The sequence below is a fragment of the Crocodylus siamensis genome, chromosome 3, assembly GCF_052110815.1.
Source record: "Crocodylus siamensis isolate JL-2025a chromosome 3, ASM5211081v1, whole genome shotgun sequence".
Lineage (NCBI taxonomy): Eukaryota > Metazoa > Chordata > Crocodylia > Crocodylidae > Crocodylus > Crocodylus siamensis.
The window spans coordinates 152,444,496-152,458,298 of NC_143397.1; the positions used below are offsets into that span (position 1 = coordinate 152,444,496).

Here is a 13,803-nt window from a genome sequence, read left to right on the forward strand (position 1 = left end):
CGTCCAGTTTTGGGCTCCACAATTCAAAAAGGATGTGGAGAAGCTTGAGAGAGTCCAGAGGAGAGCCACGCGCATGATCAGAGGTCAGGAAAACAGATCTTACGATGACAGGCTGAGAGACATGGGACTCTTTAGCCTGGAAAAGCGCAGGCTCAGGGGTGATCTGATGGCCACCTACAAGTTTATCAGGGGTGACCACCAGGATCTGGAGGAACATCTGTTCACCAGAGCGCCCCATGGGATGACGAGGTCGAACGGTCACAAACTCCTGCAAGACCGTTTCAGGCTGGACATAAGGAAGAATTTCTTTACTGTCCGAGCCCCCAAGGTCTGGAACAGTCTGCCAGCGGAGGTGGTTCAAGCGCCTACATTGAACACCTTTCAAGAGTAAATTGGATGCTTATCTTGCTGGGATCCTATGACCCCAGCTGACTTCCTGCCCTTTGGGCAGGGTGCTGGACTCGATGATCTCCCGAGGTCCCTTCCAGCCCTAATGTTTATGAAAATCTATGAAATCTATGAATTCCTTTCCCCCCTCCAGAAGCCTGGCAAGGGCTGCTTCCCTCCTCCCCCTCCAGGCACATCCCGGCTAGGGGTTTAAACCCCTCCCCAGTCATACTCAGGCCTGTAAGGGCTGGCCACACCTGCTCCATCTGCTCAGCTTCCCCACACCCAGCCACTGTGAAAGGGAAAGGAGGGCTGGTCTAGCACACCCCAGCTTCTGGCCTGAGCTCCTGCAGGCATGTACTTGCATTTCCAGTATCAAAAGTGAATGTTTATTCACTTGCAAATTGGTTCAATTTATGCAGGTTAGACTGTACTTAGTCCTGATGGACAACTTTCATTAAAAGGAGGGGATTGGTTTTTATTATCGACATGAACTAGCCTTAGTAATTAGCAAAGCAGGAAGTTATCCCTACTATATACTGTAACTAGAAATAAATTATCTATATATTCTACATAATGCAATGCTAATGTGTGGAATTATTTTGTTAATGCATTTTACTTAGAGTCCAATGTATTCTCTGATGCATGTGTTGTGGTAGCTCTACGGCTGCAATAAAATCCTTTAAAACAGAGTATAAAAGACTGCAATATAAAGTGCCAATGTGAAGAGAACCTAGAAGGATAGTTTCAATAGGTTTTAATGGCCCCATTCATCTCAGTGTGGTATGCTAAAAACCTAAACATAAATACAAACATTTATTTTAGTGCTAATGCTTTTAGTAGGAACATCAAGCTTCTGTGGTTTAGTAATTACTACACTGCAAATTATCTCCAATTCCTCCTCGGTTCCCAAAACCACAGCCAGTACTCTCCATATTCATCTCCAACACCATGAAAAGTAAAACTATACACTGTCAGAACAAAGAAATGAAAATGTGGAGATACTTGAAATAAACTGCTTTAATAAAATTGTTTTAAATAAAAAGCAAAAGTAATCCATTAACTGTATTCTTCTTTTCATGTATTTCATAGTTATAAAAGTATTTTAGTAATATTTAACTGCATCATTTAATCTACCTCACCATTACGTCACAAAATGCAAGAAATATGACACAGAACTAACTCATAAACCCACGAATGATCTGCACTTTAAAAAATATTTGTAACCAAAAAAAAATTCTCTTCCTTACCTGTATGTATTCTAACATGTCGAGTTAACTGACTTGGTTTTTGGAATGTCTTTCCACAGTGTGGACATGAATATGTAAACCCACTTCTGTCAATGTTTCGGTTGTAAGACCTAGGATTCGATACCCTGGAAATACATACAAAGTAATTACACAGATTAAAGTAACTTTGCATGTGTTAAGCAACTTATTTGAAACTGTTTGCAAAGGAAGTTGAAAATTTTATCAAAGCTAATGAACCTTCAAGTTCATAAGTAGTTTCTGTGACTTCAGACGTGTGTGTGTGGGGGTGGGGAGGAGGTTAATATCAGAATTTAATAAATAACTATGCAAGAGGCAAGGATTTCTTCAGGTGATATATTTTATTTGAAAACTTGCCTAACTCTATCCCAACCATATAGCTGGTCCAATAAAAGATATCCCCCAAAGAAATCCTTGCCTCTTGCATAATTTCTGGACCTACAACTTCAGTCTTACACTACCATCAGTAACTAGAACATTTTTAAAATCTTTCCGTCTCCTCCAACAGTCTCTGATAACGCTTTTTTTTGGTAATAATGAGACATTTTTGCATTATTTTAAGACTTTTTTAGTGTAAGTAGGCATATAGCTGGTAAAGGAAGCTATAGCAATTTTACACATGGCTGCTTGTGAAATTTAAGTGCACATAGCAAAAGCTTCTTTCATTAGATTAGTTTGGTTCACAATGCCTTTGAAGCTTCATATGGAGAGGTAGTTAGCCATGTTAGCCTGCAGTTAGGTAGAAGCATTGCAGGGTGGCACTTCAGAGACTGACTTGCTCAGAGAAGCATGAGTTTTCATAACTACCCTGCATCTAACAACGCAAGCTATATAAACTAATATAGTCTGTGTTAGTCAAAATGATACGAGTTTGAATACCTGACATTTTCTAAATCAGGTGAGATATAGGACTAACATAGCATCAAGATGTTATTCTCCAGAAAGAATAAAATGTTGGCATCAACAACCTGGAAAATGGCAGGCAGATTAAGTACTATACGTGAGATGGTAAATTATTAATAATTTTGCAAAGATATAAGAATTGCAGCATCTCTTTCTACTGTAAAAGACCTAAAATATTCACTCTCTCACTCAAAAATCTGGTTACTTTAGAGGCAAAAGTAAGTTTAATTGCACTTTGTTAGCCTGGCAGAACAAAACAACTAAGAAATGAACAAAATTTAGTTCACCCTTTCTTGTGCATCATCAACCACACCTATGGAAAACAGTGAGGTAGTATTTGAAAGTATAATTTTAAAACAGGGTTAAACAGCAGTTTAAATTCTGTTGTATGGACTAAGAAATCCCCTTGCCTACAATAGGCAAAACAGAAATAAACCAATTAGGGCCTAAATAAAAGGCCCTAGGTCCACCTCTGTAAAGAAGCACTGCTTGGCAAAAATTCACACTATAACAAACTTATGCTTGTGAATAGCATATTATCAAAACAGACGTTTTATATACAAATGGAATTTATTTTCAACTATTCTAGACATCAGTGAAATTGCAGAACTATGGGTCACCTCTTCCTCAAGCACTTATAAAGATTAGCTGCTATACATTTTAGCGTCAAAACAGGAAGACACTTAATTTTGGATGTAGCAAAGAGGTTGTGGATCTGAATTTAAAAAGGAACTTATAAAACATGCCAACACCAATGTGAAGGTGTGGGGTTAAAAATTCTTACTTTAAGTGTTTGTTTAAACCTAACGTATTGCACAATTAACACTGATAAAAGAATGTAAGTATTGATTCACCCTACAAATTTCTATCATGATCTTTTATAAATAAAACAAACTACAGAAAAAAGTCACTTAAATACCAATACAGAATGGGCACTTTAAGGCTTAAACACTCTGGAACCATATGATCTGAACCATTTCTAAAGAGGCCTATGGCTTCTCATGCTTTCAACAACAACAAAAAGGCAACACTTAGAACATTCACAATGATCTGTTATCGTATTGTCTTTATTATCATGTTTTATTCCTTTACTCATTGTAAACTTTTCTAATTTGTAAAGAACTGTTCATCTCTATGGCTCTGTACAAACAAATAACAGCCATCCCAACCCCAAGCTGTTCATTCCCAGCAAGGGAAATGAGAAGTTGCAGGAGTTCAAGACAGAACCTCGCGACAGACTACTAAGAACACTTTAGCAAAACAGTGATGAAGTCATTTCCACTGAAGAATACATTTTCCCCTTCTTTGTGCACCAAGCATGCAGCAGAGCTCAAAAAATTATTTCCAGTGAACCTTTATTTGGGGTGCTCCATCTCAGCTACAGTTGGCTTTTTATTTGGGTAAAACATGTTCAGAAGGGGTACACCAATAAAGATTTTTTTGGCCGATTATTAACCAGCCATATCAGCCAATATTGATCCAATAGCCGATATGCAACCCAGCAGCTTGGAAAACAGCTGCCTGCTAGTCAGTCTGCGGAGGGGGAAAAGGGGCAGGGGGGAGGGCGCAGATCGAGGCCCCTATGGTGAATGGGGAGCCAGACACTGCCCAGCCAGGTCAGGAGCGGGGTGGAGCCGCAGGCCGCTCGCCTAGGGTGCAGGGGGGGAGGGGGACAGCTCTCCGCTGCTGCACGTGCCCTCAGGGGAGGCGGTGGGGAATGTGTTCCCTGGATTTGTGTGCGGGGCAAGAGTGGCCTGCCCACTGTGGGCTCAGGGCCAGGGGCTGTACAAACCTCTTCCTGGTGAGGGGGGCCGGGGGCCACAGCTGTGCTTAGGATGGGCAGGAGCAGGGTGAGTGGCAGCAGCACTGGGGCAGTGGGGGCTATGGGGTGAGCTATAGCCACCCCAAAATTTCCCATAGCCCCCCCTTACACTGCCACCGCCACCCACCTCAAGTGCAGCCCTGGCTCAGTCTTCCTGCTGGGAAGAGGCTGGCACAGCCCCGATACGGACTGACGTATCAGTGCACCTCTAATGTTCAGGAAAGTAAAGTCGCAATTTTGTTACTACAAAACCTAGGCCAGCACAGAGAATCAAGTAAGCAACGAAGGAGGAAAAGCAAGGAGGTCTCTTACAAGAAAGAAAATAACACTTGTTAAAAAATGACTTTCATAGTCAGGATACCACTGGACTACAGACATTTCTCCCTGCACAGAGAAACTTTAAACAGCTAGAACTTGAAACTGCTACGTGTAAGTTTAGAGCCCTGTGAATAAAAGGAAAATAAGCCTAATGCTGCCAAGCTGCAGCAGCTCTTCATAAGACAAAAATCTGGAAGCATTACTCTGCCTTTATTTCTTTTTTCCAGCTTTGAGGATTACGATAGGGGATGCTAGCTTCCTTTGATAATTTAAATGAGCCAAGAGAAAACTAAAATACTAATACCGCTCTCTCCTCACTTTTTGATGCAGACTAACTTACAAAATAATAAAATACATTTCCAGGGGTTTACCTACAGAAAAGATAAAGGTCTACACATTATGTCAGTTGCTATAATGCTCTTCCTTTCGCTTATGAAAGAGATAACTTTATAAGGCTACTGGACTCTCTTAAAAAGGCAAAATAAATTTCTTTCCACACTTGATAGATTATTAACTATGATGATCAGCTCCAAATTACAGACGTAGGGTCTTCAACACTGTAGTACAGGTACTGGAACTCACTTTAAATTAGCTCCCTTGAACAGAAGTTTCCTGTAGTTTCCAGTTCCATTTCAGGAAGGATTTTTTTCATGAAAATTGATAACCCTGTAAATCCCACCTTATTTTGTAGTGAGTTTTCATGTGCTCCTTAAGCTGTGAGGAAGTCTCAAATTCCTTCTTACAGGTTCTGCAGCTATGGGTCCTGCTTCCAACCAATTCCTGACGATGTTCTTCCATATGTATAGATAGCTGGCTCTGCAAAGTAAATTCATCTCCACATTCTGAACAGATAAGATTCTGGAAAAGATAATACAGAAATTGATTTTCTCTGTATCACAGAACAATTTAAAACATTAAGGAAGGGTCTCAAACGTAGACCCTGTGGGCCAGCGAAGCTGGAGACCGAGCCAGGGGTGAGCATGGCCTATGACAGAATCCACGGCCCTAAGGCCCTGGTGGACATGGTCACTAGCAATAGGGGGAGAAGGCAAGAGCTGTGTGATACAAACCTCAGTCACCCTGCAGCCACTGCCATTTACACACCTCTACCGCAACAAGCAGCTGCCTACCCTGCAGCCACCCACCCCAGTGCTGCTACCGTGGGCATAGCCACCACTGACGCCCATTGCCCCATGTACAGAGCCTATCTGGCATGGGCTGCACACACTGTGGAGCCAGTCTAGGGCAAACTCAATGTGGTGTCCACATTAGACCAGCCCTACATACTGAATTTGAGACCAGTCTGGACTAAGGCTCCTGGCTGCAGGAACCACATGAAGGGTCAGGGGGAAGGTGGGCAGAAGCCAAGGCTATGCCCCAGCAGCGGAGAAAGCCCCAGCCCCCAGCCAGCCCCACGGGGGAGAGGAGGGTGTGAAGGCCATGGGGCTCAGGCTGCTCTTCCACCACCACTCCAAGCCGGCAAAGGACAAGCTAGACCTTGGACAGGCATGCAGGGGAAACCTGGCTGCTGCAGCAGGGGCTCACCAGGAGGCAGCAGAGGAAGGGCCTCACCCACTCAGGGGCTGCTCCAGCGCAAGCTTCACTCATGGTCAAGTTTCCCTGAAGACATGTGTGCATGCACACACACGCGCGTGCATGCAGATGCACACACAAGGCCAAATTCCCGCAGAGCAGCAGACAGCAGCACTGGGCTCCCAGCTACCAACAGCCCTCTCCCTCCAACTCCCCTCTCAGTACAACCTTAATAACAAGGCTCCCCGTTCCTGCAGCAGCTGCCTGAGCCACTGCCAAAGAAGCAGTACTTGGGCAGCACAGCCAAGGCTCACCCCACCCCACCTAAACATTTTAAATTGATAAAAATGTATATAAAAGCTTAAAAATAACCACTGATTTTAGCCATCAGAATTTAAAGAAATATAAACAAAAATCAGATTCTGCAAAGCCTCTCTCTCTCTCTATCTATAGAGCAGCTCTGCTCCCAAACTCATACACACACATTCGCACTGGTCCTCTTGTATTCTGGACCATTCTGTTTTTAAACCCTTTGTACCCTGTACGTTCCTGAGCCAAGAATGGACAGCAAAAAGTCCTATTTTTCTATTCAGCGGTGGAAATATACATCAATCGTTTATCCTCATGATTCTATTGACTGTGCCTAGAGGTAGAGTGGTGCACAGTGAGGAGGAGAGGGGTTCTGGCCCAGCCAGGGAGAGAGGGAAGAGTAAGGTGGTGGCTGCTCCCTTGGCAGCTGATTAGCCAAGGAACACAGTGGCCCCGCCCCTTGCTGCTGACTGGCCGAGCGGCCTGACCTTCCCCAAGGAGCTGTCCAGTATTGTGGATACGTGTCAGTGGCCACCTGAACACACACACACACACTTTAGCTATACATATACAATACTGCCAACTCTCATGATCTTTGGTTTTGTTCTTAAAGTCTACGCTTTGGGAATGTGAAAAAAACATAGCTCTGTCTTTTATATATATTTATATATGAACATATATAAAAGAAAGAGCTACATTTTTTACATTCCCGAAGCACAGACTTTAAGAACAATGCCAAAAATCATGACAGTTTGCAACACTGCATATAGCAGCTCTGCCTCTAAAACAGAAATAAATACCTGAACCTGAATATGTATGCTTCAGGGAAGGAAGCAGGCTGAGACAAAAGGTTCTGCTGACCTGTGAAAAACTCTTTCTTTACCTACAGGCCTATGAGAAAGAAATCCTAATGCTGTAGTATCTAGGAAGGACTGAAGAGAAAGCAAGATAGGGGACATAGTATCCATTATCATGTTCACCTTGCACAAGACTCCTGGGAGTAAACTTTTCCCAGCTTCTCCATCCAACCAACCGTCTCTTTATGCTCATTGCCCACAACTTAACATATAAGATACACAATGTCAAAGCAATACTTTATATCCAAAGGTTAAAACCTTTTGAAGTTAGCCTTCAATCAATGAAATTCCAGCTCCATATGTTAGAAATCAGCTAAAGAATTTCAGCAAACTGGGCTTTATTTCTCTTAATTTTTACTACTAGATAAAAAGTTTAATTCTTGAACTCTAATGAGCAATTGTTTTTACCATGTCACAATTCAATTAACCAGAGTTCAATTAATTAAAAATTTGGTAGGAAAAAACACAACACATCTGAAGTACCCATACTTCACCTAGCAGGTTTGCATGTGCCTACCAAGAGGCACATGGAGAAATAAAAAAACATTCCTTATTCAGGGACAAAATTAGACCCACTCCCACACCCCGCCCCAGCCTCCTAGCACTTAACAAAAAAAAAAAAAAGCCCCGCACTTACCAGCTGTAACAGCGGCCGTCAAGGCCTCTGAGGCCTTGTGGCAGAGCACAGGGCAGCGGGGAGCAATCCCAGCCGCCTGGGACCCATGCTACCGCTGTCAGATTGTGCGGGTGCAGCACTGCTTCTATTTGAGCTGCTGCAAGCGCATGTGCCTGCATATGTGGACACACCCAATGAGTTCAGAGATTAACTGTTTAAGTTTAGAATTCAGTGCTCTTCAAATTCCTACTGTTCCTAAGTTATATGATGTCCTCAATTTTTCTGCTGTACGCCACTCATTATTTTGAATAATTACTGTGCTTTTTAAAACTCCTATAAAGAGTCCCAATCTCTTCAATCAGTCTTCCTATAGATGGAAGTTTTTCAAAATCCCAGTAGCTTCTGTTGTGTACCACTGGAGAAAAACTCATGCCACTGTTAAAAGGCAAGGGACTGTTTAATGTAATGTGATACTGAATATAAATATGCCTCTTCTCTAGAACTGAATTATGCCAATGTTACCTTGGAACAGTCTCATGTAGTAGAAAAGTAGGAATTATTGTGTTCGCTAGTGGGAATTTAAACTAATTGTACTGTTTGTAAATTGTTTCAAGATTTAAAATGTTTAGAAAAAGTTGCAGCTGCGGAACTAGATTGATAATGCATAAAAAGAATTCCAAATATATATATTAATCTGTACTTTTCAAGATATTAAGAATATGCAACTGGAAGCGTCTTCTGGGGCTATCAAGGTGATCAGTTTATCCAAGGAAACTGTAAAGTCACTACTTGGAATCCTCACACACAACTACAAGATATAATACCAGAATTGCCAAGAACACTCGTTAACATGCCATTGGCAGAATCAGGGGAGATGATGGCATTACCAGTACAAAAGGAAGTTGGTTAATATGTGCTCAGCAGATCTTGGAAAGACAACTATATGATGTGCCACAGAAAAAGGCAAAAACCACCAATGTGACTTAGGGAGGAACTTCTTGTTGCTCCCAAGTCTGGTCATTATTATAACCTTGGTGGGAAAAGTAAGACCGTCCCTGCTTAACACCTCGGGACAGCTGGTAACCAACATTCAGGAAAAAAAAATGAACTCCTGAATGCCCACTTTGCTTCGGTATTTCACCGGACCATGGGGAAAGTTGAGAGAGATAAGGCCTCCCCATTGTGGATGCTGAGCAGGTGCAATACCAACTAGAAAAGCTAGACATTTATAAGTCAGCGGGACTGGATGGACTCCATCTGAGAGTGCTGAAGGAGCTGGCTGAGGTCATCACAGAACCCCTGGCAAAGGTCTTTCAGAATTTGTGGTGAACAGAGGAGATCCCTGAGGACTGGAAGAAGGCCAACATTGTGCCCATCTTCAAGAAGGGGAAGAGGGAGGACCCAGAGCAACTACAGGCCAATCAGTGTAACCTCTACCCCAGGAAAAATCCTGGAAATGCTCATTAAAGAATCTATGTGCGATACGCTCAAGGAAGGTAAGATTCTGAATGACAGCCAGCATGGCTTTGTTGCGGGTATGTATTGTCTTACCAATCTTATCTCCTTCTACGACCAGGTCTCTTGCCACCTGGACATGGAAGACAAGGTAGACCATCATATACCTAGACTTCCAAAAGTCTTTTGATCTAGTATCCCATGATATCCTTGTGGGAAAGATGGGAGATTGTGGGAGCTTCTCAACGGTTCAGTGGGTGGGACACTGCCTAAAGGGTAGGACCCAGAGAGTTCTAATGAATGGATCTGTGTTATCCTGGAGTGAAGCAGCCAGTGGTGTCCCTCAGGGGTCTGTGCTTGGCCTGGTGCTTTTCAACATCTTTATCAGTGATTTGGATGGGGGAGTGAAAAGCTCGCTGGCCGTGTTCGTGGATGACATCAAGTGGTCATGCCAGAAGATAGGTTTGCTGATACAGGCAGACCTGGACAAGCTCAAGAGTTGAGCAGGTTGGAACCAGAAGAAGCTTAACACTTTCAAGTGTACGGTGCTCCATCTGGGGGAAAATAACCCTCAACATGCATATAGGCTCAGAGGCAACAGCCTAACTTTTAGCTGTGGTGCAAGGGACTTAAGGGTAATGATTGACCATCACATAAACATAAGCCATCAGTGCGATGCAGTGGTCAGCAGGGCAAACAACATGCTGGCATGCATCAACTGATGCATCTTGTGTAAAACTAAAGAAGTGATACTCCTGCTGTACTCAGCACTGTTAAGACCACAGTTGGAGTACTGTCTCCATTTCTGGGCACTGCACTTCAATACGGATGTAGAAAAACTTGAGAGGGTCCAGAGAAGAGCCACCTGTATTTTCAGGGACTTGCAAGGCAAGCCATATGAGGAAAAACTGAGGGAGCTGGGCCTCTTTAGCCTAAAGAACAGAAGTTTGAGAGGGGACTGGATAGCAGCTTACTGCTATATTAGAGGAGTGCATCAGGAGCTCAGTGAACAACTGCTCACTAGGCCAGGGCACCCCTGGGGAAGACCAGGATCAGTGGATACAAACTCCTAGAAGGCTCCTTCAGCCTTAATACCAGGAAAAACTCCTTCACAATCAGGATGTCCAGACTGTGGAATAAACTCCCTTCAGAGGTGGTGCAGTCACCTACCCTGGAGGTTTTCAAGAGAAGACTGGACAGTCACCTTGCTGGGGTCACTTGACCCCAGTTGTCTTCCTGCCTAAAGTGGGGGGGCTGGACCCAATGATCTACAAGGTCCCTTCCAGCCCCTAACAATCTATGAATGCATGAAGACCTTTCAGCTAAGAATCTCCATGTTTTCCAAGTACCAAGAGGAGAATGAGAACACCCCTGTCAAAACCTCCAGCCTTAGTTGTGGCCAACAGCCAACTGCTTCAGAGAACAGTGGGGAAAAGAAACAGAAACCAGAAGCCAGAGCATAACGGTGGGGGAATAAATTCCTTCCTAACTCCTACAAACAGCAAAAGCCGTAAAGAACAGGCTTATTATAAGTACAGGATTGGTATAAAGGTTAATTATTGCTCAGCCACACTAGCAAGCTAAGGACAGACATTCAAAAAGCCCAGGCCTGAACCGATTCAATCTTTGCAGGTTAGCCTAACCTGACTGAGCAAAATCACTTTGTAACTGCAATGACATCCCAGACATGTAGCCACATGCCTGCAGTGGCTTAGGCTAGAAGCCAGGGGGCACTAGAGCAGCCCTCCCTTGACTTCCACAAGGCTGAGCTAAGGGAGGCGTGGCCAGGCCCAAGCAGGATTAGGGAAGCATCCCCCCCACTACTCCTTGATAGCAGCAAATTTATCACCTGTTATCAGCATTTATCACCCCATCAGAAAACAAACAGCCTCTCTAATGAAGTCAAACTCTTCTTAAACAAAGAAAGAAGGGTCATTACCAGATGACCTGTTGATTAGCTCCAAAAAGACCTAAGCCAACACTGCTGTCTGCCACAGCAGACCATAGCCAGCATGTGGCCTGCTAGCTAATGCTGAGGTGTCCATGTAAGGCAGAGGGGACAAGGGATCTCTGCTTAGTAGGGAGTGACAAGGGGAAGGGGAGAGCAGGAGAAAGCAGGCAGACACTGCTGTGCCTGCAAGCCTCTGCCAGAGTTGCAGACAGGGAGCAGAGGGGAGGGGCCAGTGGAGGGGATGTGGAACAGAGAGCCCCACCCAGCCCAGAGAGCATGTCAGGATGCTGGGGGACTCTGATTTAACTTAAATGGTAATGGGTCTGGGACAGACATTGCATAAACCGATTTGACCCAAATCAGTTAAGTCTGATACTACATTCAACCATGTTTATCTCAAACCAGTTTCAGCCATTTTCAAACTGGTTTGTGTGTACTGAACATCTGTTCTGTTACAGGTTTAAACTAGTTTCTGATCACTTAAATCTGTATATGTGTAATGTCTGTCCCTACCCATAGTGATGACAGTGTAACTGTCATTCTGTCAGCTGTCATCCTTATGGAAGAAGAGAAAATAAAGCAAAACAAAAAATCAACCACAGGCGCTTTTAATGTTAAGAGAAAGCTATGCAAAGTGAGGAAGCTAATTAGAAAGAGGTTAAAAGGGGCACAAAGATTATCAAGAACTTGCAACAGCATGGGAACTGATGAAAAATACCACATGGAAGACAAAGTAAGCATATACCACAAATCAAATCCAACAAAAAATAAAGATAGAATAAAATAAAACGGACAGCAGACTAAAAAAGAAGCCAGCATAGTTAAATGTCTATGTAAAGAAGTCTATGAAGAAAGCAAAGGCTGCACTTAAATGGCAGAACTTGAATCCAAATGAAGAAAATTAAAAAAAGAGCACAAACTCTGGCAAGTCGAATGTAAAAATGTAGTAAGAATGAGAAGAAGCTTGCTAAAAACATAAAACTTAACAATAAAAACTCTGATTTTTAACCGTCTCCAGAGAAGACCCAGGAAACTACAGGCCATTGAGTCTAACTTCTGTTCCTGGCAAATTGGTAGAAATAATAATAAAGACCATTCAGCACATGGATGAACAGGATTTGTTGAGGAGAAATCAGTATAGATTTTCTAAAGACAGTCCATGCCTCACTGACATTTTAGAGTTCTTTCAGGGTATCAGCTAGCATCTAGACCATGGCAATCCAGCTGATATAGTGCAGCTGGACTTCCTTAAGGTAGCACATCAAAGACTCTCAATGAAATTACATGGTCACATGACAACACGTTCAACCTGTGGATCAGAAATTGGGTTAAGGATAAAAAACAGAGTGGGTATAAGCAGACAGTTTTCAGAATGCAAAGAAGTAAAATAGGGGGGTCCCCCTGTGTTGGAACTAATGCTGCTTAACATATTCATAAGCAACCTGGGAGGGGAAATAATAGTGAGATGGCCCAGTTTGCAGATGACAGAATTATTCAGAGGGGTAAAGACCAAGACGGACTATAAAAAAAAAAAAGCTACAAAAGGAGCTAGCAAAACTGAGCAAATGGGCAACAAAATAGTAGACTGAACCTTATAAGTGCAAAGAGATGTATGTGGGGTGAAATAACCAAAAATATACACAATGATGTAACCACACAGGAAAGAGACCTTGGGAGTCATGACAGGCAGGATGCTAAAAATATCAGCTCAGTGTTCAGAAGCAGTCAAAAGGCAAATAAAATACTAGGAATTAAGTAGGAAAATTATAAACATTATGCGCATGTCCCCCCCCACCCCCCATGCCCTCCTAAGGTGTGCACAGCAGCGGGAACTGCCCCCCCAGACAAGCCACAGCTCTGTCCCGTGCCCCACCCAGGCAGCATCTGTCCCTGCCCCACTCCCTTCCTCCCTCACCGCAGGGGGTGTTGATCTGCCCTCCCCACACCCCTTTCCTCCCCCTTCTCTTTCCACCACAATGGACTTATCAGCTGCACGCAGCTGTATTGGAAATTAGACAGATATCAGCCAATATGCCTCCTTAAAAATCGGCTATCAGTATTGGCCCCCAATATCTCCATCAGTGTACCCCTAATTTAAACTAAGAAAAGGAATTTTTTTTTCCATGAGGCACGTAATTAACTTTCAGAACTCATTGCCACAAGCTGTTGCAGAGGCTGGTAGCTTAACCCGGTTCAAAACCGGATTGGACTAATTTTTTGGAGGAAAAATCCATCAGTAGGCACTGAATGTAGTAGATGGGGGTATCAAAACCTCTAAATCTCTGAATTCTGGAAGATGTAATGGGAGATGAACTAGGCATGGAAAATTCTGGGCATGACATGGTCACCCTCGCCATCAGCATCCGCTCTCTGCTACCATCTGA

The 13,803-nt window shown here is 43.3% G+C and overlaps 1 protein-coding gene across 7 annotated transcripts in view; it reads right to left on the minus strand.

Moving 5' to 3' along the window:
- Nucleotides 1-13,803, minus strand: part of ZNF236 (zinc finger protein 236) — a 138,563-nt gene that overhangs the window by 97,012 nt on the left and 27,748 nt on the right. For all 7 annotated transcript variants that reach the window (XM_090039554.1, XM_090039557.1, XM_090039556.1 and 4 more), the window contains 2 exons: nucleotides 5,378-5,556; nucleotides 1,638-1,762 (listed from right to left, as the gene is read on the minus strand). In XM_090039554.1, coding sequence (XP_089895680.1) covers nucleotides 1,638-1,762; nucleotides 5,378-5,556 — 304 coding nt within the window. The remainder of the gene's footprint in view (nucleotides 1-1,637; nucleotides 1,763-5,377; nucleotides 5,557-13,803) is intronic.